The sequence below is a fragment of the Takifugu flavidus genome, chromosome 1 (assembly GCF_003711565.1).
Source record: "Takifugu flavidus isolate HTHZ2018 chromosome 1, ASM371156v2, whole genome shotgun sequence".
Classification (NCBI taxonomy): Eukaryota; Metazoa; Chordata; class Actinopteri; order Tetraodontiformes; family Tetraodontidae; genus Takifugu; species Takifugu flavidus.
The window spans coordinates 18,279,854-18,307,450 of NC_079520.1; the positions used below are offsets into that span (position 1 = coordinate 18,279,854).

General features: G+C 43.5%; 3 protein-coding genes across 6 annotated transcripts; 1 reads left to right on the forward strand and 2 right to left on the reverse strand.

Moving 5' to 3' along the window:
* Positions 1–1,001: 1,001 nt before the first annotated feature.
* bhlha15 (basic helix-loop-helix family, member a15) lies at positions 1,002–2,961 on the forward strand. Its single transcript, XM_057038642.1, has 2 exons — positions 1,002–1,155; positions 1,713–2,961. The coding sequence occupies exon 2, from the start codon at positions 1,770–1,772 to the stop codon at positions 2,328–2,330; it is 561 nt and encodes a 186-aa protein (XP_056894622.1). The 5' UTR covers positions 1,002–1,155; positions 1,713–1,769; the 3' UTR covers positions 2,331–2,961.
* On the reverse strand, positions 2,928–12,122 carry tecpr1a (tectonin beta-propeller repeat containing 1a). The gene is given in 25 exon segments (XM_057038628.1): positions 2,928–4,129; positions 4,190–4,309; positions 4,417–4,523; positions 4,596–4,688; positions 4,767–4,902; positions 5,052–5,226; positions 5,698–5,754; positions 5,852–5,931; positions 6,022–6,118; positions 6,269–6,336; positions 6,339–6,498; positions 6,710–6,867; positions 6,958–7,110; positions 7,188–7,343; positions 7,452–7,597; positions 7,703–8,304; positions 8,378–8,526; positions 8,604–8,705; positions 9,798–9,898; positions 9,983–10,157; positions 10,384–10,503; positions 10,588–10,710; positions 10,782–10,964; positions 11,204–11,448; positions 11,960–12,122. Coding segments are annotated over 24 exon segments (3,621 nt in total). The 5' UTR covers positions 11,429–11,448; positions 11,960–12,122; the 3' UTR covers positions 2,928–3,994.
* A 528-nt stretch (positions 12,123–12,650) lies between these two features.
* On the reverse strand, positions 12,651–27,240 carry baiap2l1a (BAR/IMD domain containing adaptor protein 2 like 1a). Of its 4 annotated transcripts, none has more exons than XM_057042267.1 (14): positions 26,941–27,240; positions 25,907–25,982; positions 25,562–25,648; positions 20,163–20,224; positions 19,478–19,549; positions 19,225–19,359; positions 18,119–18,271; positions 17,890–18,033; positions 17,381–17,504; positions 17,047–17,260; positions 15,999–16,052; positions 15,775–15,916; positions 13,818–13,858; positions 12,651–13,723 (listed from the first exon to the last, which is right to left on the reverse strand). In XM_057042267.1, the coding sequence occupies exons 1-14, from the start codon at positions 26,989–26,991 to the stop codon at positions 13,651–13,653; spliced, it is 1,428 nt and encodes a 475-aa protein (XP_056898247.1). In that variant the 5' UTR covers positions 26,992–27,240; the 3' UTR covers positions 12,651–13,650. The 4 variants fall into 4 exon arrangements, with proteins under 4 accessions (XP_056898247.1, XP_056898238.1, XP_056898265.1 ...); XM_057042258.1 differs by having other exon boundaries at positions 15,775–15,919; XM_057042285.1 differs by lacking the exon at positions 13,818–13,858.
* Positions 27,241–27,597: the final 357 nt, after the last annotated feature.

Here is a 27,597-nt window from a genome sequence, read left to right on the forward strand (position 1 = left end):
TTTGTTTCACCCTGATGGCAAAAAATTGTATGATTCTTTGGTTATTAAATGATAGATGTGTTTAAAATACACACAATTATCCAAACTGACATCTGTTGCCCCAGGGTCAAACAGACATGGCATGCTTCAGGTTATTCACCAAAGGTTTACTAACATTCGTACGCTTAATTACTGTCTGACCTTATTTAGTCGCCATCTCTGGGGAGGGGGGCACTTGTTGGACCACAACAGTCTTTGTGAGCATCTAAAAGCTGTCGTTAGTAGTAGAATTCTGCAGCATGTGAACTGGTAAAACAAAACCTATCGTGATGAATGAGGAGCCGGCACTGCTCCTGCCTGGAGGACTGTATTCAAATGAAGCTGTGGAGGGCGATAAGCTACAATGGAAATTATGTTAACTGCTTTTGAGTAATGAAAGAATGCAGAGCCAGAAGAAAGTCCAGGACTTGTGGTTTCAGGAAATATAGTGACTCTGGCATTAAATAGAGATGCACCATTATGATGTGAGACAATTCTCCATTTTACCTGACAACAGTGGGACAACATCCTCTTTGGAACACTTGTTTACGCTTTGCTTCAATGCAGTTTGCCCAAATAATCCAAGTTACAAAAGTCGCTGAGACCACAAAGGATTTACAAAGTTGTTATCAGGGGGTCTGAGCAATTGGCTGCAGGATTAAAATGTTAGCACAAACACCTACAGTGACAGATTTTAGCTTTGGAAAGGGTGGAGGGGCGTTATCTGTGTTTTCATGCACTTATCTTAAGGCACTATTTGTAAAATATTGACTTTTTACAATATTTGAACGCACCATTTTGCAGTAACGCTGCTGCCTTTGAGTAATAAAGGACATCTCCAGGGTCGGGTCCGATTTTTGTGCGTTGGGTCCACGGTGACTCTGGCACAGTCGTTTTTAGGCAGAAGGTTGGGCTGGAGGGAGTGGGCGGGCTCGCTGATTGGCTGTGCAGCGCTACGTGTACTTCAGTCAGCTGCAGGTGGCCCACATGTCACAGTTAAGCGTGCGTGCGTATGCATGTGTGCGCGCCGAGACGCACCGCTGCTTCTCCGGGCTTCACTTTGGATGATGTTGCTTTGGATGATCGGCTGAGTTACCTGAAAACACTCGAGAGGAGGAAATCACATTAACTACTGAGGTAAGGCTTTTTAAGCCCCTTATAAATTCGCTTTAATTTGGTATCTTTAAAGATATTGATCTAACTTTTATGATGAAAACGAGGCAATTAACTTAGAAGATTAAATTAGCTATTTTTGCTCTTTTTGGAAAAAAAAACCCCCAAAACAACCGATGATCTGTTAAATTCTAAATACTGAAATATATTATTTTCTTAAACTGCTTTCACAAAAATGTACTTTTAAAAAAGTTGGAATGGGTATGCATTGCATTCCCTAGTTTTATTCCATACATCTATATTTCTGTGTAGTTTAAAAGCAGTGGGAGGGAGTTCCTGTGAGTGCTCCTGTGGCTGGCTGTTGTTTTTTGAGTGTAACCTTCAAGTGAGCTTTATCTGAGGGCTGTGAGGATAAGAGAGATTAGCAGACCAACATCATGGCGTTTTCACACCGCAACAGGCTGATTAGATACAACAGGATGAGGGAAGCGTTTGAATTGCTCATCGTTGTGGAAAAAAGGGAGGAAAATGATGGGAATTGTTCCAGTAATGCATAGATTTATTCCCATTTATTCTTCCAGGCCTGGTGAAGCTGTGAGACTGACAAAGAGGCAGAGTGAGGTGAAGGTGGCAGCAGCATGAAGTCCAAAGGAAAGGCAGGAAAACAATCCAGGAGGACCTGGTCTGACCCTGAACCGGAGCTAGAACCAGACACAGAACCAGGTTCCAGTGAACAGGAGGGCTCTGAGGCTTCAGTCCGGATCAGAGGATCGTGGAGGGAGTCTCTAAAAGCAAACGAAGGCAAGCGTAAAGGAGCAGGTGGAGGCCGGCGGCGCAGGCAACACGGCTCGAGCAACAAAGAAAGAAGCATTCGACGGCTCGAGAGCAATGAGAGGGAACGCCAGCGCATGCATAAACTCAACAACGCCTTCCAGGCTTTACGTGAGGCCATCCCCCACGTCAAGACGGAGAAGAAGCTGTCCAAGATTGAAACTCTGACCCTGGCTAAGAATTACATCAAATCCCTGACCACCATCATCCTGGATATGTCAGGGGCCTGCCTGCCCGCAAGTGGGGTCCCCTCTGAAAGCAGCACTGCCAAACTGCTCCAGTGCTACCAGCAGCACCTGGCGGAGGATGGGGAGGAGGAGCTCACCAAGTACATCACACAAATGCAGGACTTTAGCCAGCACAGCTAACACGGCTCCAGGGCAGTTCACAGGCCAGGACCGCCACCGGGAGGTCAACTGTTCGGCTCTGGTAGACATTCGGGGCCAGATCTTGATAGATATCCAGCTCCTACATGCTCACATCTGTACAGATGTGGGGTTTCTACGCAGCTGGGTGTCCCAGATCACAGAGACGGTAAACCCATGAGGTAGACTGAAGACACCCGTCCTGCACGATAAGAAGTGGTTGGAAAACCCTTTGCAACACAGACAAGGACATAAGACTGGACGGGCGAAGAAGATAATTTGCTATTTTACTCAGAAATGGAGGGCTAAACTTTCAACATTCTGTCTTTTAATTCTCATCTTCTTTACTAACAGGAATGTTTCCTGTATGTTTTCTGTGGTGAAACCTGTTCATGGCAGCCTCGAGTGTTAACTGCCACAGCCCAGATAAAAGGGAAGGCAAGCAGCACACCTAAATATTGAAAGTGTGTTTGCTCATTAGGGTGCTCTGCAGTCGAGAGGATAACAGTTTACCTCCTATGGGATTCTTATTTTTAAAGTATATTTTTCACACACTTATTGTGGAAGGCCGTTGATTTTACAAAGGTGAGAAACACTATAAGGAGTTAATCAATAAACCTTTATTTATTGACAAGGACTGGGATTTTTACAGTGTAATACACATATGTATTCAGCAGCACTGATGTGTTACAGTAACATATCACAAGGTTCACATGTCACACACATTTATATTTTCACTTCAACAGGGAATGGGATAAATGACAACTTTGGGATGGGAACAATTGTCCTTATGAGTGAAAATGTACAAACACAATAACACAAAAAATGTACAATCCTCTTTCATAAAGTACCAGTCGTTAAAATTGTAGCATCTTATTTATTTACAACAAAAATACAGTAAGCTTTTTTGACACCACTTCACTACAGACAGTCCAGTTCAAGTGGGAACGAGCAGGTTTTCCTGAGAAAGAGGTTGACTGAGTTGTACTGTTCCAACAAGACAAAACAAATAGTACAATTTATGACAGTAACATGATTTTTCGGAAAGAAACATTTATATAAGGGGAGCAGCAGCCAGCGCTGGTGAATGAATCCTGCGCAGGGCCTTTTCTTTTTTACAACTTAAAAAAAGAAAGGAAAGGCCAGAACACAACAGGAAACTTCCAAATCCCCTAAAGAAAAGTCAACATTATTTTACAGGAACTTAAAGTCTTACAGACATGTTTGTTTTCCCGTGGTTGTCTTAAATTCCAGCGACTCACGCCGTCTCACCCACCGCAAACAGGTTTAACTGGTCCAAAATTAACATTTCTGACTCAACAAAACCAATTAGCCATTTTATTGGGAACCAGAAAACCAGCATCTGAGTATAACTGTTGAGCAGATTATCAGAACATGCACACTGTGAAACCTGCATCCAACATGATTGTGAGATGGTTTCTGTATATGGAATACTGAGGCTGCAGAGAATGAACAGCTCAGCAATAAAATATAAATTAACGGCACTTTTTTACATGTAAAAAAACAAACAAAATCAATGAGAAAAAAAAAGTCCTTAAAATTGTTGTGAATGTAAAATCGCTGCTTCCAGTGACTAAAGTAAAGACTAACAGCTGAAATATCTACAATGCTTGCTAAAAAGAATTAATATTTGATGATGTCTGGAATCAAACGGCATCGGTGTGGACCTCTGGAGTCTGGACAGTGAGGAGGCTCCGTGGAGCTGGGTCTGTTAGAGCGGGAAGGCAGATGCGGGCCGGCTCTAAGGAGTTCCCCCTCACTGTGATGTAATCCCATCCACCCTAAAATCATAACAGAAATCACGAGCGAGTCTCGTCTGATCAGAAACTCTTGTGTCTTACCCCGATTCCATAGTCCCATGACTGTCCCTTAGGTGTGAGTGGTTGGACTCCAAGTCGGTGGCAAACGGTCCCATGGCTCAGACTGTGGCTGCCCTGGACTTTGTCTGCAATGATCCACACCTACATTGGAGAAATAAAAATGACAGTCGGGATGAAGAAATGTTCTATTTAGGCGCACAGTAAAAAAAAAAAAGAAGACAACTCTCTATTGATATCATGGTTCTTACCTGGTCCAGGGGGCCCACAGAAACCTTGCGGACATTATTAGAGATGTGTTCCCAGGAGGAGCCCTGAGGGTAACTGGGGGTCACGCCCTGTCTGTACCAGAGGTTTTCTGGACAGGAAATAGATGCGTCATCAAAAGTACTAACAACAAAGATAAATATGAGGCATGCAGTTGCTTTACCATTTTCATCCACAGCGTGCACTGAGGTCCTCCCCACAGACACCTGTTTCAGCTTCTGTCTGGATGGGGAGGGGATGTGATACCAACTATCTCCTGCAGAGGGCCACACAACAGAAAATCTAACAGGGTGTTATTTCTCACATGACCTATTGCAGTCTTGGATCCACTGACCTGCTGGGTTCTGAGGGCAGACAGAACCTCTATAAAAGGCAGAACCATCTCTGGCAATGGCCCAAACCTGGCTGGCAGCCCCGATGGAGATCGACTTGAAAGGCTGGTCGGTTCCCACATGGAGCCAGGAAGAGCCCTGGAGGGGAATCACCAAGCGACAACAATGTTAGAAAAGTCTCCGTTAATACTTAAAATGAAGATTCCACAATCTGTCTGACATAATGCCCATAAAGGCCCGCAGGTTCTACAGTTTGGTACATCTGCATTACAGTGAACACGGCTCACAGCAGGCGTCAGTGAGGAGACTCCCAGTCGGCACAGCACATCTCCTTTGTTACTGATGGCCCACAGAGGCACCACGTCCACGCTGCTCTGAGCAGCACACGGAAGGATGCTCACATCGCTTAGCGCTATAGGTGAGACTTCCTGCCAGGGACCTGTGGTCGTTAGCTTACACTTCCTAGGGAGCAGGAGAAACATGGTTAACAGACACATGTAAGAAGAATATGTGAAGCTACTGGAGCAGCTGGACTATGAGAAAAGCACACATGCTAACCAGCCAACATGCTGTATACCACTCTTTTATGGGCTAATGCCTACTGATGCTATTTTTTCTGCACTGACATCCGCATCACTTCACACTGTTGAACATGTGACTGCTGAGCTGCGAATGTGGTCAGAGTGTGAGTTTGAGAGACTGGAGCAAGTCCGCTGAGGAGAATTTAAACCACAACATTATTTCATTCTTGGACTCTGCATGCTGAGCTAGTAAAAATGTCAGCTATTTTAATAATTGCCTTTTTGCAGAATAACAAAAAAAGAGAAATAGTTAGCAATCTAAAAACAACTACAAGAAAAGCCACTTGCACCCTCAGACTGAGCCTGCCTAATATTAAAATATTAATATTACTGTTTTTTTAATAAACAGTACCTGGCCCAACGTCTACGGCGCACAAAGTCCTTCATTGTTTTATGGCCGTGATATGACCTGGAGAGACAAGGCGGCGGAGGAACGAAATCTAAATACGGAGTAGGAATAAAACAAAACAATCTCATATGTGACAGCCATGATTTAAGAAGCTTACGTTGGAAAATCAGCGGCATATTGCCAGCCTTCTCTGTCTGTCCCCCCCGAGACGCCGTAGTCTATGGCCCATTCAGACACCTGAGAGCAGCAAAGTGGAATAAAGCGACGTCCAAAACGGTCTTTACAACATTTGCTGCCTTGACAGTTCTGGAACGCGGCTGTACTGACCCATGTCCACTGTGGAGAGGGAGGTTTCGTATTTGTTTTTGTGCACTCGTGCAGCCCTGACGCATCACTCCACATGTAGCGATCTGTGGGCAGCCCTCTGCAACAAACACAACCAAAGACTGTTTAGCTGCAGTAACAAGTAGCATGTGAACAAAAAATGGGATCACTTCATTATTTTACGATTAACATGATACACCACCAGATATTTCCGTATGTAAAGTTCCAAGCTGGAAACAAACCAGTTCACCTGCTGGTGTAGCCAGTGACAGGGTTCCATCTCTGGTTCTCATAGATGTAGACGCTCTTCACATCTGTCTGGTGTAAATATTATCTGTGCTGCTGGCCAGTCCCTGGAAGAAGCCTCCTCCGTAGCCCCCAGTGTAAACCCAGGCCGTGTGGTCATAGCCGATCCCCCACACTATGCCCAAACTGTTACACTCCACCATGCGCAAATGACCACCAACCTGCCTCCAAAACCTGAACAAATGGGGAAAAGATATTTATTCTTTAGGAGACCCAAGCTTTTGCTTGGTGTGATTTTTAAAAAAAAATCCTGGATATATGGGATTAGTAGGACCTAATAGGTGTGACTAAAATGCAGAAATGTAACATTGTCTCTTGAGGATGAGGGTCGAAAGAAGACTGATGATCTTTTGACTTTGAAGGAAAAATGTGTGGATGTTCTTACATTTGGTCGCAGGGCGTGGGGTACGGAACAGCCTCCAGAGCTGGAGATGGCTCACTGACGAAGATGTCCCCTTTACACGTGATCGACCAGATAGCCTGTTTGGAAGGAGGACCCTGGATTCCTCTGGAGTCACAGCAGGACACACTTAACAATGCCAGCTTGAGGTTCACAGGAAGAGAAACGAAAAATGATGATGAGCATTGAAGACGTTTTCCTTCCAAGGATGGGTACAGACCCCCCTTACTTACCCAATCATGCATCTCCAGCTCCGTGGCCGTGGCCAGTCTGATCGGCCACCTCTGTTTGGTCCGCTCAGGGGTGTAGATGGCAAAGGTGTGTTTGAAATCACTACTAAGCACTGGAACCAGAATGGTGACCTCATTGATGAAAGAGTGAAGGTACTGGTACGGTAGAAGGTGAAAGGGAGAGAGAGTGAATTCAGGAATGCGCCCGCACGTGCTTCCGCGCACACACGCACCTTTTTCTCCTCATAAAAGTTATAGTAGACAAAGAGGATGCCATCCTTGTTGCCCTCGGGTCCGGAGAACTGCTCCAGTGCAAAATGAACATTAACCCACTTGTGTGGCTTCCAGTCTTTCCACCACTGCATGGTTCCTTTCTTTACCCACACCGACTGTAGATCAGGGAGCGGAGATGGATCAAACAGGCAGACGTGAACATATACGGAGACACGCAAAATAAATGAATAAGCTACTGATGACTGGTAAATGACATCACCCACCTGTTCTACAGCTTGTTCGTAATGCCTAAAATTATCCATCTCTCTTTTGGTCCTCTCACTCAGCTGCTCAAAGATTTGTTTCCGCCAGGCTGCCGTCTGGGCTGGCGTGATGGATAGAGTCATAGACTGGACTGACTGGACCAATGCTGGGAAAGAGAAGAAAAGTAACAAAGTTTTACCAACCGCTGATCCTAAAACCTCAGAAGCCCCCATTAGCTTTTAACTGAATGACTCAGTCTCATTTAACTCACACGAATTAGTCAATAGAAAGTTGAACCAGTTGAGTTGGGAGTGACTGTCCACGTCGCAGCCCCCCCCACTGACCCAGGCCCACAACGGGTGCTCGTCCACGCCGTAAGGATCCTCCATGGCCAGAGAGTACGTGGCCACTGATGACAAACTGCTGGTGTCGACGGTGTCCTGCACAATTCCTGTCTGCGTCTGCTGACCCTGTGCCTCCGCCAGATCCACATTACTCCACTGGGGGTCGTCGGAACCCACAGACCGGCTGACAGGAATCGCTGCACACTGCTCTTCGGCCTCCACTTTCCCGGGGGTGTTTTCCTCCCATGGAACGGTTGGACCGGTCAGGCTACTTTCTTTAGAGGTTGTCGCGGGCTCTCGGTCAGAGACCAGTTCAGAAATGAAGCTGTCGCTGGTCACTTTGGTGATGTGGGGTTTGGGAGTCTCTGTTGGAAGGCCACACCCATCTGCGGCTGCACAGATGAGGGACTCTGGAGAGGCAGAGGAGAGGAGGCCGCCGGCTCCCTCTGTTGATGTTTTGTCAGTATCTGATTCCATATCGCTCACTGAGGACTGACCATGTGCCTCATCACGGAAGAAACACCCAGCACTGTGGGAAGGGGGACAAAATTATTTAATGCCATTTTAATGAATCGATCGCGTCTTCAGAACAGTCTCACTACCTCTGCAGGCTAGTTGTGCTGGCGCTGGAGTGGGATCGATCTACGTCTCGAGGGACACAGATGGCCTTCCATGTTTTCCCACTCAGTTCACTGGCAGTCACGCTCTGTCGAAAGCACACGGACCGGTCCTCACAGCTGATAGCGAAGACCTGGACAAAGCAGCAGTGGGATGAGCCCAATGTCCACATGCTATGATCTGATACCAGGAGAGGAACTCCTTTCTCACCTGGTCATTGAGTCCCACGGTGATCATACTCATTTCGCCCACCATACTGATCCAACCAGAACCACAGGGGTTGTGGGAGTTCACTCCACGCCGGAACCACACCTGCCAGAGCAGTGGACAGGAAATCACTCATTAGGATAAAAAAGCATCTGACTTCAGCATGTGTTTATACATTACTTTCTGCTGAGATCACACAGAGTAAACCAAGTTAAAAAAGAACAAAACTGTGCTGATAAACAGTTACATAACACTAGGTTGCCTTGCATTACGATCAAAGCCTCTGTAGTTTGATGGCCATATTTTGGATCGCCAGAATTACTGGGATCCTCCTTGACCCAATATCATATCTGAAAATTTCATTAAAATCCAGAACTTTTTGAGGCAGTGATGTGCAGTCAGAGGAGGTGGCGAGGCCAGGCCTAAAAAAATAAAAATAAATTAAATGGTTGTATTTTTCCAGTAAGTTTATTAGCTAATTATCAATTAACTAATTATTGCCATTTTTATACTATCTTTAATTTTCATGTTTACCATTAAAATATTGAGAAGCGACTACAAACACAGCACGGCGCGGCACGGCGCGGCACGGCGCGGCACGGCACAGCCCGGCGCAGCACCCCTACATCCGGAGGCCAGGTTTGACTGGGCCTCAGATAAGGGCGGTGCTCTCTCTCTTTATGTCACTATTAAATGTTCAAATACGAATCCTAGATGAACTAAATTTTCATAGTTTAGCTGATTTATATAATTAGCTGTGTTTTTGTCAGCAACTAGGGAGGCCAACACTTCTCCGGCCTCATGTTAGGGGGCACTAATGATGCCAGAGATTGGCAGTGGAATAAGCAATTTACAGTTAGCGTGTCAAGTGCTGAGTCATCAGTTTCTTTCTTCTCGCCTTGTCATACGTTCAGAATGGAGGATTATATTCAGAAGCTAAAACAATTTTCAACTGCCAGTGAAATGGTGAATATGCTGCTCTGGAGGGTTCAAGTGATGTTTGTAAATCTGACTGATGACGTCAGTGCCTCCCCAGCCATGAACCTCACCGCACGTCACTGTTTTGAGGTATATTGCTGTCACATAACCTCCTTGGTGGAGGTAATAATGCAAATCAACATAATTTAGGAATGGTTCAATTGATAGTGATTTGAAATAATTTTTTGTATTTTTTTTTTCATTACAGACTTTCCTTACTCTGTTGTCCTTGGTCAAAGCCCAAACAACGTTACTTCCCACAGCAACATGTGTTGCTCCTACATCGGGGCTGGGTGAGTCCACTGTCATCCAGGAGGTACCTGCCATGAAAGATATACATGGTGTGTAACTCAAATAATAAAAATAGCTAACTAAAAACAAACGACTGTTGTCCTTTACTGTACCTTTGGGGCAGTCTCGACTGATGCCCTCCCTGACAACAAACTGCCCCTCCCACAGCACTGCCCACACCAGGTCTGCCGGGCCGCTGCTGATCTGGACCACCTCCCCGGGGAGTGCCACCTCCTCCCAAGAGGAGCCCTCGGGATTATCGAAACAGATTCCCTCTCTAAACCACACCTAAATAATTAGATCATTCATTGAAAGCAGAACAACAAAGTTCTCCAGCAGCAAAAAAAGGTGGTCAAACAGTTTCAGAAATCGAACTGGTAAACTGATTATTATATGAACAAATATACGCACATACAAATCTTTTGCAAAAAAAATAATTAAAAATTAAAAAACAAACGTAGTGTGATGTACAGGCTGGATATATACATTAAGGTGTGTGTAGGTACACATATACCTTCCCCTGTAGGGACACTGCCCACAGTGACAGCCGTCCTCTGGGCTCCTCGCTGATCTCCCAGCCTCCACAGCTGATGTCGCTGAATGGATCTGGGAGGGTTACATGCTGTGACGGGATCTGTCGGGACACAGAAGGAGAGAAACACGGGTGAATAGGTGGAACACTCAACACACACAATGTACACACTTGGATACCACACACCTTTGCCCAGATGTCCATGGCTTTATACCTCCTGTAGCGGATCCATCGCCTGCGACGGACACAGGAGTTCCACTTCTTGTCTTTGTAGTACGTAGCGGGGAAGTCGACTGCGTAGCTCCATCCCTGCAAACATGAATGTGAATGTAAAAAATTCCAAATTGGAGAATAGGAGAAGAAAATGACTAGTAACTCACCTCTTTTTCTGTAGGCTCTCCCTCAAAATTTTCATCCACGTACCAGTCGCCTTCCCATTCCCAACTGCTGGAGGGGAGCTGGAAGCTGTCCAGGGGATGATGCTGCAGCCCTGTGACATCACTCCACTGCCAGCGGTCACTTGGCAACAATCGCTCGGAGAAACCATCAACAGGATTCCATCGCTGGCAGGAACAAGCGTATAAAACATATAGTGTCGAAAGTCTCCTTATGTAATCAAACTCATGAAGTGAAAGTAAAGTTTAACCAAAAAGGGAAGTGTTCCAGATCTGCGTGAGGATTTCATGAAGAGATTTACAGAAGGGGAACTACACAATTACAGTTTTCCTGATAAGAGTTAACGCCCAATGTATACTAGAACTAATTATTGCCTCTGACACTCAGATGAATGACAGAAACTGACTTGGTTCTCATAGGCCTCCTCCTGGTAGCGGACGGGCAGGTCGGAGGCGTGGACATTCAGGTAGATGTTGCTGTCACAAGCAATGCCCCAGCAACATTGCTGAGCAGCCGCCACCCGCTTGAACTCCATTTGGATGTCATGGCACTGCTCCCACTGCTGGCCCGCCGTGGAAAGGCTGAAGACACGACCATACACGTCCACCACCCACAGCAAGGATGCTGGCATGGCTGCACCAGTAACCTGGACTGAATACGCATAAAAGCACAAAAATCCATATACATCACGCTTTCCCTCAGGGTATGTTTCCACCCAGAGTGTTTGAAAACATATATTATGATCAGCTGTTTGAAAAGGAAACGTCAAGAGGAGCACAGATCCATCATTGCTGTGATTTTTGTGGCCATCTCTTGTGCATTATCTATATCTCGGTCTTTGCAATCGCGCTGTGATTGTGGTGAATGCTGGGATCGGCTGGGATCCAGCAAAGATGCTTCTGCTAAAAGGTGTATCCAGGGTCACCGACATCCTGCAACCTCAGATACCACCAGGACAATAACAAAACCTGGGCCGCCTTTTAATCCATTAAAGGTGCTTAGCAGTGTGCTAACAGAACATTGCTGTTGTACAGTAACAGCTAATACTTATTCATGGACATCAGAGGTGAAATCTAAGTGTCGAACCAGTCTCGGCTTGTTTTGGTGCAGGCTTACAGGCTTAGCCTTCCTCTTAGTAACACACACCCGCAGTCACACGCACCTTGGCTCTCCTCTCACAAACTGCGGAACGACCCTCGACAAGTCGACGGTGTTGCTCATTCAGCAGGTGGAATAAAATGAACAGAACGCGGTGGTTACGCGTTAGCTCCGTCTAATGGTCCCATCAAAAAAGCTCCCCGTCGTGAACCAGGAAGTGCAGGTGCTGCTTTGTTCCTATTGGCTGGTTGTTTGAGCTTGTTGTCCAGCAGAGGGCACCATTGGCCTCAGATTCATAATTTGATTTATAAGTAAAAAAACATACTTTTTAACACACTTCATAGGGAAAAAAAGAATATTCTGTGTCTTTTTGAAGGTCACTGTATGAAATTGTATTCCAGAAATCGTGTAAAAACGTGTCATCTGAGTTTCTTCCCCACGTATTTTACAATATTCACGAGTTGTATAATATTCACCACTGTAAAAATGTCAAATTAAATGTAATTTTGGTTTAGTTTTATAGCACACAATAGCATTAAGGCTACATATTAGTACCTCTTTAAACCCTACTTTTAAAATTCGGTTTAGATGTGTAGAAAAATTTTATACATATGAAAATATATAATTTTAAATAATATAAAAGTTGATATTATAAATAAACTGAAGTTTTGATGATCGTAAGACTTAAAACATTGATTTTCATCACCATTTTACCTCAGAACAAGTCTTTTGTGAGAAGCAGTGAGAGGAAAAACTTTTGTTGCTTTGTTTTATTGAGAAACGGTTACTACAGCACAGGGACAAGATAATCTGTCAGTAAAATGAGTTTAGTTCCACATTAAAGAATCTGTGAGGAGTAATCAACCAGTTCTTCATTATACACTTACATTCTGCAATAAACGTGCCAAAAAAGTTCCTCAAACAGGAGTTAATACTTCTTCAGATTGTGAAAAATGACCCACTTTCTTATAAAATGCAAATGAAAAGCAGCAGAAGTATAGTTTTTCTATAAACTTTGCAGTGGGGCACAGCAATGACTTTAAACAATGGTGGAAATGAGCAATATGAAATCAGTATCTGCATCATCGTTTATACATTCTACTCATTTCAACTTTACCCTTGTAAGCAGTCCAAAAAAATCACCGTGAGAACATATTAAAGGGGGGCACCTGTACAACATAGACGTCTGCATCTATTTGGCGTTTAAATATCTTGTGCAAATTACATATCTAAAAATATATTTTTGGTTTTAAACAAACCTTTTTCCCCAAACACATCACTCTCCCTTAATTATCCTGACCTCATATATCAAAATGCCTCTTGAGAGTGACAGCATAATCTGAAGAATATAAATACACAGATTTATATTCCTCCCTCGGCGTGAGTTCACTACAGTTTCCCCCTGCTTGTGTAACACACGTGCTGGCTATTGTGATGAAGCAGCTACACTCTAGTTCAATTTATTACAACTTTACTTGTCTGTATGTGGTTATTTAGGGTGACCAACTTTCACTTAAACACAAAATAACAGCACGTTTCCTACTTCTCCATAAACTTACTGTTCTACTATGGGAAACACATTCTTGGCACAGACAAATACATTTTTGTGTGTTGAAGCAATGGATCCCTTTAATCGTACAGTGAGACAGGAGCACGCAGGATGGTGATATGTTGGAAAGGGGGTGAGATTCAGGGTGTCATGGGGGGATAGGGGGGTCACGTGTGCATCGTTCGTCACGAAAATCCATCTCCGAGTTAGATGGCCGGCGCTGATCTGTCATTCGTGACTGTTGGTCTCAGCTTCACCGTCGCAAATGGATTCCCTCCTCTGCGGGAGAGCAATGGGGGTGAAAAAAAACAACAACCTTGGGCATCATATCTAAATCTCAGAGAGGATTTGTTAGTTGAGTTATGTCACTCACCCCAGAAAGGGAGCCTTTACGTTCCCATTGACTAAAGAGACCTGTTATCAAAGAGGAGAAGAAAAGACCCTTAAAGGTGAGGAAAACAAGGAGAAAGCACTCAACCCCCACCACCGCAGTCACCGTCCACACCCTCCCTCCAGCTGTGAAGAAAGTCTCAGTCGCCGGACGAGTTTGATAAGATTTCACCAGCGGTGGATCCGCCTTCCCTCTGCTAATGAACACAGTGGAGCACTTGACACAAGTTCAGACTTGGAATCTGAATAATGTAGCAAGGCTGGCTTGTCTCTGTCACCCACCTCAGGACAATCCTTCCACATACACGGAGAAGAGAAACCTGAGCTATAAACCTTGGGATAATTAGGGCGCTCATTTGCTTCCAAATGGTGTCAAGAAAGTTGGAATCATTGCAATCACGGCCACATATATTATATTATATATTTTTATCCTCGATTTGATACGGATGCCTATTATTCAGTGAGCAAAGCTGATAAAGAGAGCAAAATACACCCACCCCCCTATTTTGTGTCTTTTACCTTTACATTTTGTATAACCAAACTAATGGTGCTGGGTTAATTAGAGGCATTACACTTCTCTTCCATCAGAGAGCAGACAGCCTCTTAAAAAAATCCCAGAAGATGCCACCACAACAAAGCTTTGGAACAAACTCCACCATTCAGGAGTAGCTTTAAAATACACAAAGACTGGTTTTAACAAACTACAACATAAGAAAGCATAAGCTAGACAGCATCTCAGCGTGGGAATCTTTTTTTTCCCTTTTTTTAACCTTGGCAACGGTTACATTCCAAATTAAATTCCAGCAATACTGAAACTAACACACCTTCCAGGATGAAGACTGATGGACGGGTGGCAGCTTTACAGGGAAGAGATGCAGAATAATGGTGTGTGGAGGGGTCCACCTTCAACCACACAGCACTCTGAACAACTTAGGCGTCACTCAAAGCTTTTTTTAGAACTCTGCTGGACTAGGATTACACAAATCTGGCAATGAGATGAAAATATGGAAATGAATGTTTATTTCTGGAAGTGAGAGTCTCACTGTCTCACCGGTGTTATAGAAACTCTTTCTACCAGCGCCCAGTTTAAAGGTTACAGAGCAGGAGATCTTTGATAATCATTAACAGTCTGAAAGTTCCATATTTGTGACGCCATTTTGTGTTTTGGCTGTGATGCCTAGAGAGAGGGAATAAAGATAGCATGTTGAGGAAACAAAAGCCCAGCTGGAGGAGGTAATAAAAATATTCAACAACATGTCTCAGTTGACCAGGCACCAAATTCTAAAACTGCTACCAAGAGTTAAAGACCATATAAAAGGTTTCATGGTAACAGAATTAATCTTCACATTGCTAGCATGAATGGCATACTGGCAATCAGCAGTAGCCAAACAATTTTAATAGAATTGCATTTATTATGGGTACAACAATAATATATAATGAGAAAGTTCAGAAATATTCTATGCTATCAAGATACTCACTGGCCTGTTCAATCGTTCCCAAAAATTAGCAGCAGCTCACAGTTATCCATCTTTTCTTTCAGGTATGATTTAGGACATATTTACAAGGTCGAGTGACATTAGTCCTACGTTCATTTAACCAAGAACTTTGAAATGTCTCTCATGTACGGAGGACAAAAATCTCTTTAATTCTGATCTGAATGATCTGATATGACCACACACAAAAGTGACCAAGAGCTCATAATTAGCCCTTTGCTTTATCAGCACAGCTCTTCAAAATAAGACAATAATTTTGACCCCAGAAGCAGATGAGCGTCAGATGAATACACCTCCTACCTCTGGAAAGCACTGAATCTGAACGCTCCCAATGCTGTCCTAGTCCACAGGTTAGATTGTTCTTATTAATGTGTTAGTGTTATTATTTACTAACTTGTGTACATTTTGGGAGAAGTAAAAATAACGGACGGTTGAGGTCGTACTGACCACGTTCTGCGAAGTGGCCATGGAGGTGATCGCTGGGTTGATGGCGGCATCGTCGCTGTAGTCTGGAGGTGGCAGCAACATGGGCTCCTCGTCCTCCTCTGGCACACTAATCACACTCAAGCGCCGCGGCGTGCTCAGATTGCTGCTGCGACATGTGAGACGGGATTACATATAAAGCGAAACCTTTTTTATTCTGTTATGGGAGAGTGAAACCGTTGTCTTACCTATTCATCTGATCGACATGAGGTCTGCAGTAAGATGAGGGAAACCAGCCCCGCCTGACCAAAGAAAGCAGCATAAAGTGCTTTAACATACATTATCATGTCTGTCTGATGGTTCATTGATCGACTGGGGGACCGTTTGTTGCCATTATTCTGTAGAAATTCAATACAGGCTAAAAAAATTCACAGCACAAAACAACGTTGGAGAAAGTAAACTCTTCAAAGGCGACATCTGACATGTTGACAAATAGCTTTATTTGCTTTTTTGCTCTGTTACGTGACAAGATTGATTACACTTTCACATTATTTCGGTAAACAGCTGGGTGGCTTAGCAGAAAGGCCATAAACGCACGACTGGAGCTAGGCTGCGTCTCTTGGATAGGAACAAAACAAAAAATAAGCGCATGAACTGAAGACGGCTGTAATCACACAGGCAGCTCAGCTACTTTAAGGATTAGCCTGGAACAAACAACAATTTCTACACATCAGAATTTCTCCCTACCATCATTTCAGCAATGCTGAGGGAGGCCATGTTCTTTTGATATCAGGAACACACACTGTCTCCTTGTGTGTTCATAAATATATGAATGTGGACTATGTGTGCCCACACGTGCATGTGTGAGTGTGCATGTGTGTGAGAAGTTGCTGAGAAAGGCAAGTGAGTGCGAGTGAAAGAGAGAGGTTAAGCTTTACGACCGTCATGTTGATCATACCTGGCATTCTCCGTGCTCCTAAGCGTGATGTATTAACAAAACAGAATATTCAGAAACACAAAGCAGCAGCTAGAAGTACATCTGATAAGACCTGCACGTCAGCACTCATGCCTATTCCTGCATTTCTTTTTGCTGTTCTGCACAAAGGGATTTCACGAGGAGAATTAATGTCAATACCTGCCCATAACAGTGCTAATATACTCTATATACGGAGTCCATTTCTACATCTTAATTAGTCTGCAAAATATGATAAAACACATTAAAAATCATCCATTCAAAAAATATAGAAATGCATACTCAATGGTGCATTATGGGAAATGATAACATTTGCCACTTACTGCTGTGTTTTCTCCAACTCTCCGTACAGCCAGCCGTCCTTCTCTTCCTGAATCAGCAGAGTGATGATGTCGCCGTCGTCAAAGCTGAGGAGTGTGGGATTGGTGCCAGCCATGTGGGGAAAGATGGTCTTGACGCGAGACCTTTTGCTCAGGTTGAGGCCTGACGACTGCGACACCGAGTGGGACAGGGGGAATTCGCCGATGCTGCCGTGGTCTGGTGACAGATTTGGGATCAGCGAGACAAAAACTACACATATTTGAAGCAGGACATCCATTAAAAATAATATTTAGAAGACTCCGGGAACTCATCTGTGTTTTAAGTCACCCCCCATACCTAAGTTGCGGTCTGTGGAGGTGGTGAGTGGTGATCTGGGCTCTGGGTTGAACATGTTAGCAAGTGGACTGATCTGTGCCTTTAGAGGTGGCGCTGGAGGAGGCACCAGGGAGTCCTGGTTCTTCTGATTAAACGAAGTACACGATGAGCAGACAAAGACACATGTGTCAGCATGAGTAACACGACTCTTTGGACTGACGGGTTCATCTGATAATCATGTCTGATTCACCAAAACACAAGCATGACTAAGAACCCTTCAGCTTTTCAGATCGACCAGGTTACACAGGCTGTGCTAAAACATATACGCAGTCAGGAACCTCTTAACGCGCAGATGCTAGGTCTGCTGCAAGATAAACTACCAGATGAGATAAAACACTCTTTGTATTCTGGAACCTGCTGCCTTTATCTGATAATCAGATGAGAATCGAAGCAAACGGTGAAACACAACAACGAGCGACCTGAAGGGAAACTGAGGTCTGCTGAATTGGACCTGACCAGGTAACGCTCACCCCGTTGCAGTATCCAATGGCTGGCGATTGCTCTGGAGTGACAGACAGCCCTTCAATCATGTTTATCACTGTGTCTGGTACTTTAGTGATATCGCAGCACTTTTCCTGCCAGCTTGGGAGCTTCAGAGAGAGCATCTCCCTGGCCTTGGAAACGCAGAGCATCTGTTAAACAGGCTAATAAAGGAACTAAATCCAGACTGCCCAGGATCAGCTCTCCATCCGGCCTTACCTTCTCATGGAAGTTGCTAATTTGGTAAGAGAACATGCAATGTTTGTCTGCCAGGAAGCAAAAGCGCCTCTTTTCCTCCAGCAACGCCTCTTTGCAGCCATCGGCAATAAACTTCTGCATGTCCATCTGCCGCGATGACAAGGTCTCCATATACTGTTGGCAGAGGTCAGAGGTCAGCTGTTGCGTGAGTTTAAATGCTCTGTAGGGCTCTGAGGTCTGAATCAAGAATTGATCTTTGATGGTTGGAAACTGTAGGTTGACAAGGGCCCAGCGTCTTGACCCAGTCCTTTGTTTTCACCTGCACCTCACCAAGCGGCCCTGTTGAAAAGTCGGTCTCATCTAATTTCAACAGCCGATCAACAGCCCCTCACTGGCAGCGCCCGTGCGACAGACTAGCGCGTCGCATTTCTCTCCCGTTGTTCCACCCCCCATCTCAGTTTCAGCTCAGTCACCGCACAAAGCTCACTCAGATGTGTCTTGAAGCACAATTAAAGAATAAAAAGCACTTTTGCAGCTTGCGAGCTTGACCTTCAATTTAAGGCATATCTTTGGAACAAGCCATGCTTACACAGCATCAACAAGACGCCATGCAGAGGTTACTATTTAAGCTTTGTGGTTCCATTTCAACACATAGTGTTTTATTTAATATTAACCTATTCTACATGCTAATACATAACATAAAAGCTGAAAGTAGCAAATAAAGTTCTTAAATTGGTAGTGAAACTGCAAGAGTACTGTAAGAGTACTCCAGTAAGTGTACTTATATACATATTTGTCATGACAGCAATGGTGTTTATATGGCTGCATCTGTTTGAGCAGTCATGTATACGAGCATATCTTGGTGTACACTCCTCAATCATAACATTCCTCTGCCTTCAGCCGAACGACCGACTGCATAAAAAAAACAATAAAGAATACCTCGAGGCGCAAGGGCACCTGAAACAGGTTTCACCCACTCTTAACTCGAGCGTACTAGTGCAGCATTGTGCTGAAGAAGACTACAAAAAATGAATTTCCTTTCATTTGCGCTGTGGTTATCAGGGGAACAAATCTGGATACATCTCTTTCCAACTGGAAGGTTTGCTGAGTTTGCTCTTGCGTCTCACCTCGTTCTCTCTGAACTCGTACTTGGAGGAGTGCTTCCCCTGGCTTTTCCTGCGCAGCTTCTTCAGGTCTGTCTTGGAGCGCTCCAGGGAGTCCTGTTTGACTTTGTGTTCTGACTGATAGCGCTTGAATGTGGCCTGTTTGACAGGTGAATGTGAGGAAACTTTGATTAGAAATGGGTATTCAGAGACATGACATTTGGGGAATCTCTGGGTGTTTGCATTGACAGCTGATGCAGCATGAAGTCAGACTCACGTTCATGTATTTAACATCCATCTCTGTCTTCTTCTCCAGCTCTACAATCACATCTTTGTGAAACTTCTTGAACTGCGAATGGTGGAAAAAAACAACCAACATAAAACACCAACCTAAAATTGATTGCAACATTACTCATCCTGCAACGCCCCGCTGAGTCACATGGCTTCCTTCGATAAGGAAGAAGTGATCCGTTGGAATGCCTAAGAATGGATTTCTTAGAGGACGATATTCCACCCAAAAGGAAAGTCTTATCAGGCTGCTGTGGTTAAAGATTGACTACTTTACCCCTATGTAATGTAATTACAGAGTTCCAGATAGTCTTGGAAATGAGCTTATTTACTTCCTGGGCTGCAATTAAACTGCTGACATTTGACTTAATTTTAGTTCTTAGCAGATATCTGAAGCATGTGGTTTTTTCATTACTATCAGGCTTTCATTTAGCTTTGCTTAAAGCTATTTCAAACCCTCTGAAATGACATGAATGAGCCCAGGAGACTGGGCAATTTACGCTTTCAGAAAAACAAAAGACACTTCCTGTGGCTCGCAAGGAGGGTGAATGCCCCGTGAAACACTAACGTAGTTTACTGCGTGTTCAACATGTCTGTTTGTCTCATTAATGCTGCTTGTCTTTTTGTTTGAGCTGTCGATATTCAAATTGGAAAATAAATTTAAACTGACTCACATTCTCTTCCAGCTCAGTGTGCACTTTACTGTGGGCCTCTGCAATCTCCATCAGAACAACACCTTGGAAGAAAGAAAAAAGCAGGGCTTTTATTTTAGCGATTACACCGAAACACCAGCAACAATTCAGTCAGTTTGCACCTGTCAGTCAATGAGGTAAGAAAGACGAGTGATGCAGCAGGAAGTGGAGGAGGGAGCAAACAATATTGTGTGTTAAACTACATTAATGTGGTTTAATTCTTCTGATTGGGCCCAATTATCCCACAGTCTTTGTCTAAAGCAAAGTAGCAGTTGAAGCTAAGCATGGCATTGCAGCGTGGTGTCTTCTGATTCCACTCAAGAGAGTGAATTAAAATATGTGAATAAATTGCCTGAATTTGGAAAGCAAATCTATTAAAGTTTGTAGGCAGAAGGCACCATTCATGTTCAAGGTAAAAACAAGGCAATTCCAGGGTCGTCACATGCGTTCCATCAAAGTTTACATCTTTACAAGCCATATTTTACAGATGACTTTTCTCCTATCCGTATTTAAACAGCTGTCAATAAGTAATCTGCACGCAGTGTTCTGGTATTGTGCGGTCAGATACAGAACAGTCTCCATTGAGAGAACAGCTCCAGCATAGATGGCTGCATATGACAGCACACAATGGGAGTGAGCCAATACTGTAAACACAAGTGGACAATTGTAACTAAGCAGTTTATAGTGCTATACCTCCACCACAATGGGGTGAAATCTAGGCTCAAGGTTTACTATAGGGCACAGTGGCCTGGGGAGCCAGTGTGCAGCATCATTTCTGGACACGTGATAGCACCGCTCTGCAGGAAAACCTAACGGCGTCAACACCTTCAGGTGAGGTCAGAGAAAGTGCAGGTGCTAGGTTTATTACGTGATCAGCTGAGGATCCTTTCTGCCTGGCTCCAAACAGACGAGGCGACCTGCCGATACAGAGGTGCGCTTCTGCAATGCACCTACAACAACATTGCCCTCTGAAGGTCACCAGAACCTACTGGTAAATGCCGCCTTTGTGCTTCCATGGGGAGGGGGCGGCGACAGGCCCAGGATGTGTTTGTACAGCCCCAAAAACAGCCCACGCTGGGGTTTGGGGCAGGGGTGGAAAGGGCTGATGTGATATTTCAAAGGGGCTGTTGTACACCTGCATGCTTCACCTTCTGGGTTAACAAGGTGTGAAAGTCTGTATAGGAGCTCAATGCTACACGTTGGAATGTGGCACACGGAGGACGAACTGGAGTTGAGAGGAGCAGAAGAAGATAAATGCATGCATGCAAGATATGAGAGCTGCATGTAAAAATGGATTCTGTCTGCCTTAAGTGTGAACAAAATCAAACAAAAATAAATCAAAGCTTCGTTTCTGAGCTCAGCTAAAAGAGGGCCAACATCATTTATCTTATCTCCTATCTGTTGATGGCATTCAATTCTCGCTTGAAGAGATTCTACACAGAGATAATCTAATCTCACAGGCCACTTCACGTTCACGTGGAGTTCCGCAGACGTTTTGCTTGATAAATGATCCCAGTGGAAAAACATGAAGTTCCATCCAGTCTCTTCTTCAGTCACCAGTCTGTAAATCAGGTTTTTGTATTGTGTAATGCACAGACAAAGCAAAACTAAAATAATGACGATAAAACATTCCTTGGTAATGAAATGGTCTGAATGGATTGTTGGTGACACCCGCAGTGACTGCAGATTTAACAACACTGCTGACGGCATTCAGAGCAGCAACATGGACATTCTTAACAGGTGTGGCTGTCTGAGAGCTGGGAACGCCTCATGGACGGGCCAATGAAACCAGCACGTGTTGACTGGTCGATAAGGAGACCGGGCGACGGGAAATGTTGACTGAAGTTTACTTGTTGCTACCTTTTCCTCTGACTCACCTTTATCAAACTGATAATCCCTCTTCCATTTAAAATTTCTATCACAAGGTCGTGATTTCTATTTTTAGCACCACATTTTATTACTGAGATACATCGCCGGGCTTGTTCGGGCAGGTCTGCAGTGTTCAAGGAAATAAATCCAATTCATGATCACAGTATTTCACGTGGATGTACTGGTTATATCCTCCCACTAATAAAGATTTATTTTTTTTACAATATATTTTAAAGGAATCACCAGGATTTGATTTTTAAACCAGTCAGGAACTTCATTAAATAGCCAATTACCTCCATATTTTTTCATCCTGGTCATAATTAGCAAAGAACTCTGACAAACTGTAAACAGTATGAATATGACAGGCTGTCTCATTAAAGGACCGAGATCTTTTGAAACTGTTGAAGCAAAAACGTGACTTAAAGCATCCCACACTGAACTTTGATCTCCTGTTTATTACACTGTTTATAAAACTGAACTAGTTTCGCAAATTATTTAATTTATAGTGCCTGTGACAGCATCACTCCCATGAAACGGTGGCCTGTCTTTATCATTTATTAATCACTGTTTAAATGGAAAGGAACCGCAAGCCAGAGAAATAACAATAAATCCTGACTGATAATGTCAAATATCCCAGCTTAACAGGTGACCGAGGAGAGCGGACCCATCCACTAAACAATGAGAGAAGTAACACAACATCCAACACCAACCAAGGTCTAGATTTTGAAAGGAACGTTGAGTTAACGTTAATGGTAGACCTTTTAGTTTCCCTTCAACAAATGATGTATTTGAATGATTGAATGGAGAGTTACTGCATCTCACACAGGGGTGAAATCTTAGCTGCTGAGTGTGCTCCTTACATAAGCTCCTTCATCTCAACTGTGGAGAGAAGCTTATAAGAGGCATCAGGACGCTTTTCTCAATGGGGTATTTGGCACAGAGATTGTCATGAACCATAACTTGAATTCTCCATGGAGATAGGTTTCCAAAAAAGAAAGTAAACAAACCAAATAGCTGTATAAATCTAAGTGATGCTGTGTGGAATTGTTCAGAAGATAACCTTAGAAGTTCTAAAGCAATTCCGCACTTTTCTAAAGGAGGGCAGATAAGACAAAGAAGAAATATAGACTTTACCTGCTTTTAAGAACATTAATGGTCTTATTTCTCAGGATTACAATTTACAACTACCTGCCTTCACAACAAATAGCTTCTTTTTAATTCAGAACTTGTTAAAGAAGCTATCAGCAGGAAACACTCAACGGTCTGTCTATTTTGAATTGTCATCCCTTCGGGGGTGGGAAATGTCATGCTGTGTATGATCTGATATTCTAAGAAATCCATTTTGACTGAGGCCTGAAAAACACTGCTGAGAAAAGGTGGAAGGGGTGGAGATCATGCTATTCTTCTGTGACATTTTGTCCCTTAGTACCTGTTCCTTTACAGTGGAATGGCAACTCCCTGGGGTGGGGGGGTCCAGTTATGTTTATGTACAGGAAGCTGCTAAATCCACAAATACACTGAAAGATTTAAATATAATATGACATATTGAGAAACCCATTGGAGCAGTGACCATAAAACTAACAGCTTATTGTTTTGAATTCTCAGTTATTTACTGAAAAAGAAAAGGGTTAAAACCCTAAAGTCTGAGCTAAATATGAGTTACTTCATATAAGTTAAACTTATTTAGTACCTAAAAGATTATATCAAGAAATTGACCAATGAGGTAACATCTTCACTACATTAGCTATACTTAGTCAGCATTATATTATTAGTAATTCTTAATTAATAATTGTGAGAACATCAGAAATCTCCAATGAAAATAGAACAAATATATCTTTGGCAATTGGGTTGATTTTAAAAGATGGACATTTAACATGGAGAGATGGAAAAGCCTTAAGCAGAAGAAAAATAACTGTCACTACCACCGTGAGGTGAAAATTGTCTTGGAAAAAGTGAGTGCAGCTTGACGTAGAACTTTCTGCAAATACCTGCCAACCACTGTGACTGCTTTCCAAACTGCACCTTTCACAGAATGAAGTAAACAACGCTGCTACAGACAGAAGGAAAATCATAACAGCCGTGCGAACAAGCATCTAAAGAGCCGTTTCAAGACAGCGCTCGGCCTGAACGGACTCGTGAATTATAATTTGTCACTAATGTGACTGAACTAACATCAGTAAGCAACACTGTCAAGGTCTCGTGCCTGACTCCTCCGTCATTGTTTGATATTAATGTCACATATTTACTTTGTGCCCACTCACAAATCACAAAATAAGCTGCCACGTTTCCATACAGCTGGAGCTGGGCCTCTACAAACAGACAGCAAAGCTGGTGGGGGCTTTGCTGAGGCAGATGGAGGAACAGGGGCCTGGTGGCAAGAGAGTCTCCTCTGTCTGTCTGTCTGTCTGTCTGTCTGTCTGTCTGTCTGTCTGCCTGCCTGTCTGTCCGTCCGTCCAGCGTCTTTGCTGCTCTGCTCTTTGCACAGTGATAGACTTCACACAATCTCGCACCCGTCCATTCCAGTCCAGTCATACGCCTTTTTATGAAAAACCAGTTTCATGGCAAGCTGGATGCTGATTATGGTTGAACTGCAGAAACAGAGACACTCATGTGTCTCTTTTACCTGATTTGGAATTCATGAGGTGAGCATCGTATCAAATGAAGCAACCTTTGTTGAAAGCTGCTATTTTCCCACCCTTTATTTGCTTTCTGGAGAGGAGACACCGGCTTTGCAAACTGGCAGGAGCGCCTCGTCAGCCTCACTCTGCAAGAGCAGACTAAGAATGATTTTCTCTGTCTGGATTTTTTTTTTTGTTTCCATTTAGCAGGCTGGTGGGTTCGTTTTGTGGTTGTCAGTTATCTGATTCACAGCTTCCCTTCTTTTCTTTGCTTCTTTACATTATTAGACAGGGGTCAGACAAGGTCAACCTACCCGCCAGTAGAAACGATATAGTTTTATTAACAAAAAAGGGCAAAAATTAAGAATGCTGCAAAATGTGGAACCCAATTTAAGTGGTTAATTTTAAGGTCAGCACATTGAAGGTTTAAGGTCAGCATGTTGAATATTGTAATCAGAAAAGAATAAAAGTTCAGTGCAGTTGTTCCAAAGCAGTTATTTTTTACCCTGTTTAAAGGTGCAGGGTGTCATTTAAAGATGTTTATGTGTTTGATTTGTGCAATATGTCAACATGATGGAGTGGAACAGAAGCAGCAAGCTACACTGTAGCCTCTTCCTTAGTTTCTGAGCAAGACATTTTTTACTTTTATCACCTTGATGGGCCTTAATCATAATGCCAGCACTTTATGTTCACAGAGACAACAAATGTCTCAAATGTAAGAAAATAACTGATGAGTCTAACAGATTTGGACAGTTTTGCTGCAAAAAAAAGGAGAGCTTCAGGTTTCAGTTCCAGTAATCCAACCAACTCCAACCTGTAGCATTGTATTAACATATAAATGAAATCAAGAGCAGGCTCTGGTGACAAAAGAACTTAGACCTTCCTGAAACTCACCGAGCTCCCGGGACACCAGTGAAACGACAGCATTCTCTCCAAGTTTTGACACCGCCTCGAAATAGGCCTTCCCGGCGAGGGTCATGGCTGCACAGGAGGAAGAGGAAGACATGCTGTTAATTGCTCGGTGAGGAGGATGAGCTGGAGCATTTGGTGTTGTCGTGGAAACACAAATTCCAGAAAGATTCATGTGTGGCGGGTGGGGGGGTTGGGGATTGGTGAGCAGCTCTTGTCTTGAGCCTTATTTCCACTCTGTTTAATGCAGAATTAACAGCCAATCTGGTCTGATTATTTAATAAAATGAGGCCTGAAGTTAAATGCAGGTGAAGAGGAAGGGAACTCTACCTGTGACTGCTTTCTCATAGCTCTTCCCGAGATTGACCAGGTTCCTCAAGCCTGGGTTGAGCTGGTCCATCACAATCTAGACAAAAAGTGGAGATCACAACTTTAGCATCACTTTCCATCACTCTTTTATTCACAAACATCTCTGGGAGTAATGAAACCCATTTACAGCAGTGGGTGGAGGAAGGAAATGCATGAAAACAAGTGCATGTTTGAGCTTTCGCTCTATAAATAACCAATGTGAGCGCAGTAAAACCTTCAATCATTAACCTGGCCCTTCACGTGAGCTTTATGGCTCCTTCAGAAAGGGCAAAGTCACGTTTAAAATCTGTGGCTATTCTGTTGCCTGAACCACCCCCAATCCCTGCTGAATAGCCGCACAATCAAGTACTGTACACTTCTCTATCTCTGCTGCCCTGGCACACCCTCAATGAAACAATGAAGGGGCAGGTAAGGAACCAGACAGAAAAGGAAACAGGTTCTCTGTCTTTTCTGGCTGAATGTGAGGCCACTGTAGCAGTTCTTTAGTTTTCACACAGAAAGTGTGTGTGCCTGTATCACAAGCACATAAAGCAGGGACTATTTAAGGGAAATCCTGTTCCAAACTTACAATCAACCAGTTTATCTTTAGATTTTTGACAACATGCGGCACTCCTCCGCCTGTTTATCACATCTGAGAGGCAATAAGAAGCATGATTAGATTAATCTAGTCCGACCAAGAAAGGTCAATCTCTTGATCAGGAGTGAATAATGATCAAATCATATGGAGCAATTCATGGCAGAAACAGTCAGAAAGACGGGTAGAACTTACATAATGTGAACATAATTTAAAAAACTACTATAGATTGATTTCTGTTGTTTTAGGTCCATTACATGGAAAACAGAGTTAGCTCCTAAATTGCAGGTACGTTGTAATTTTAGTATTTGGACACACAAACATGTGCATCTTACTTGGAACTGTTTATTGATATCACGATTATCACAACTAAATTGATTAAAAATAAATGCCAACATACAAAATCATGGACTTCTCTCACCTTATATGTACTTTCTGTCAGCTTGCTTACATCCTCCGGAGTCCGAGACATGATGGCAGACTTAAAGCTCAAACCCAGAAGTCACACAAAAACAAACAAAAAACGACCAGCAAGTCGGGAAAACCAAATGAAAAGAGGAATTTCTATGATTTCAAATGCTGGCGACTTCTCAACAATAAATCCCAGGTGGTCTTGCTCCTGGTGTGGGGGAGACACACCGGTCGGTCGTCGGACGCGCGGACTGAGTGACAGACCGCAGCAGCCGAGTCTTCACCGGGCGGTCCCACCGGTGAGGGGGGGGGGATGACGTCACCGGGCACGCTAGAACCTATGGGGAGCTGCAATATATCACTGCATACACCACTGATTCTTTTAACTGTAAGAGCACCTTTGAAACTATTCTAAAAGATTTGGACGGATGCGGAACATATTATAGGTTTGCAAGAATGTATTGTTGTGGTTGGCCCATAGAGGGCGCTATACAACAATTTGTAGGTTATTTTAGATAATTATAGAGTTAATACAGTATTTCAATCCACTTTTAAATCCTGGTTAATCTATTCAGGTGCCAACCCTAACTTGCCGTGTGATTTCATTTATATTTTAATCACAGTATACAGTGACTTTATAATATAGGATCATCACGATTTAGGAAAA

Coding starts and splice junctions, on each gene's coding strand:
- bhlha15 (XM_057038642.1), top strand. CDS start 1,770: ATGAAGTCCAAAGGAAAGGCAGGAAAACAATCCAGGAGGACCTGGTCT.
- baiap2l1a (XM_057042258.1), bottom strand. CDS start 26,991: ATGTCTCGGACTCCGGAGGATGTAAGCAAGCTGACAGAAAGTACATAT. Junction 25,649..25,906: donor CTATGAGAAAGCAGTCACAG/GTAGAGTTCCCT, acceptor CCTCCTGTGCAG/CCATGACCCTCGCCGGGAAG. Junction 19,550..20,162: donor ACACTGAGCTGGAAGAGAAT/GTGAGTCAGTTT, acceptor CACCATTCGCAG/TTCAAGAAGTTTCACAAAGA.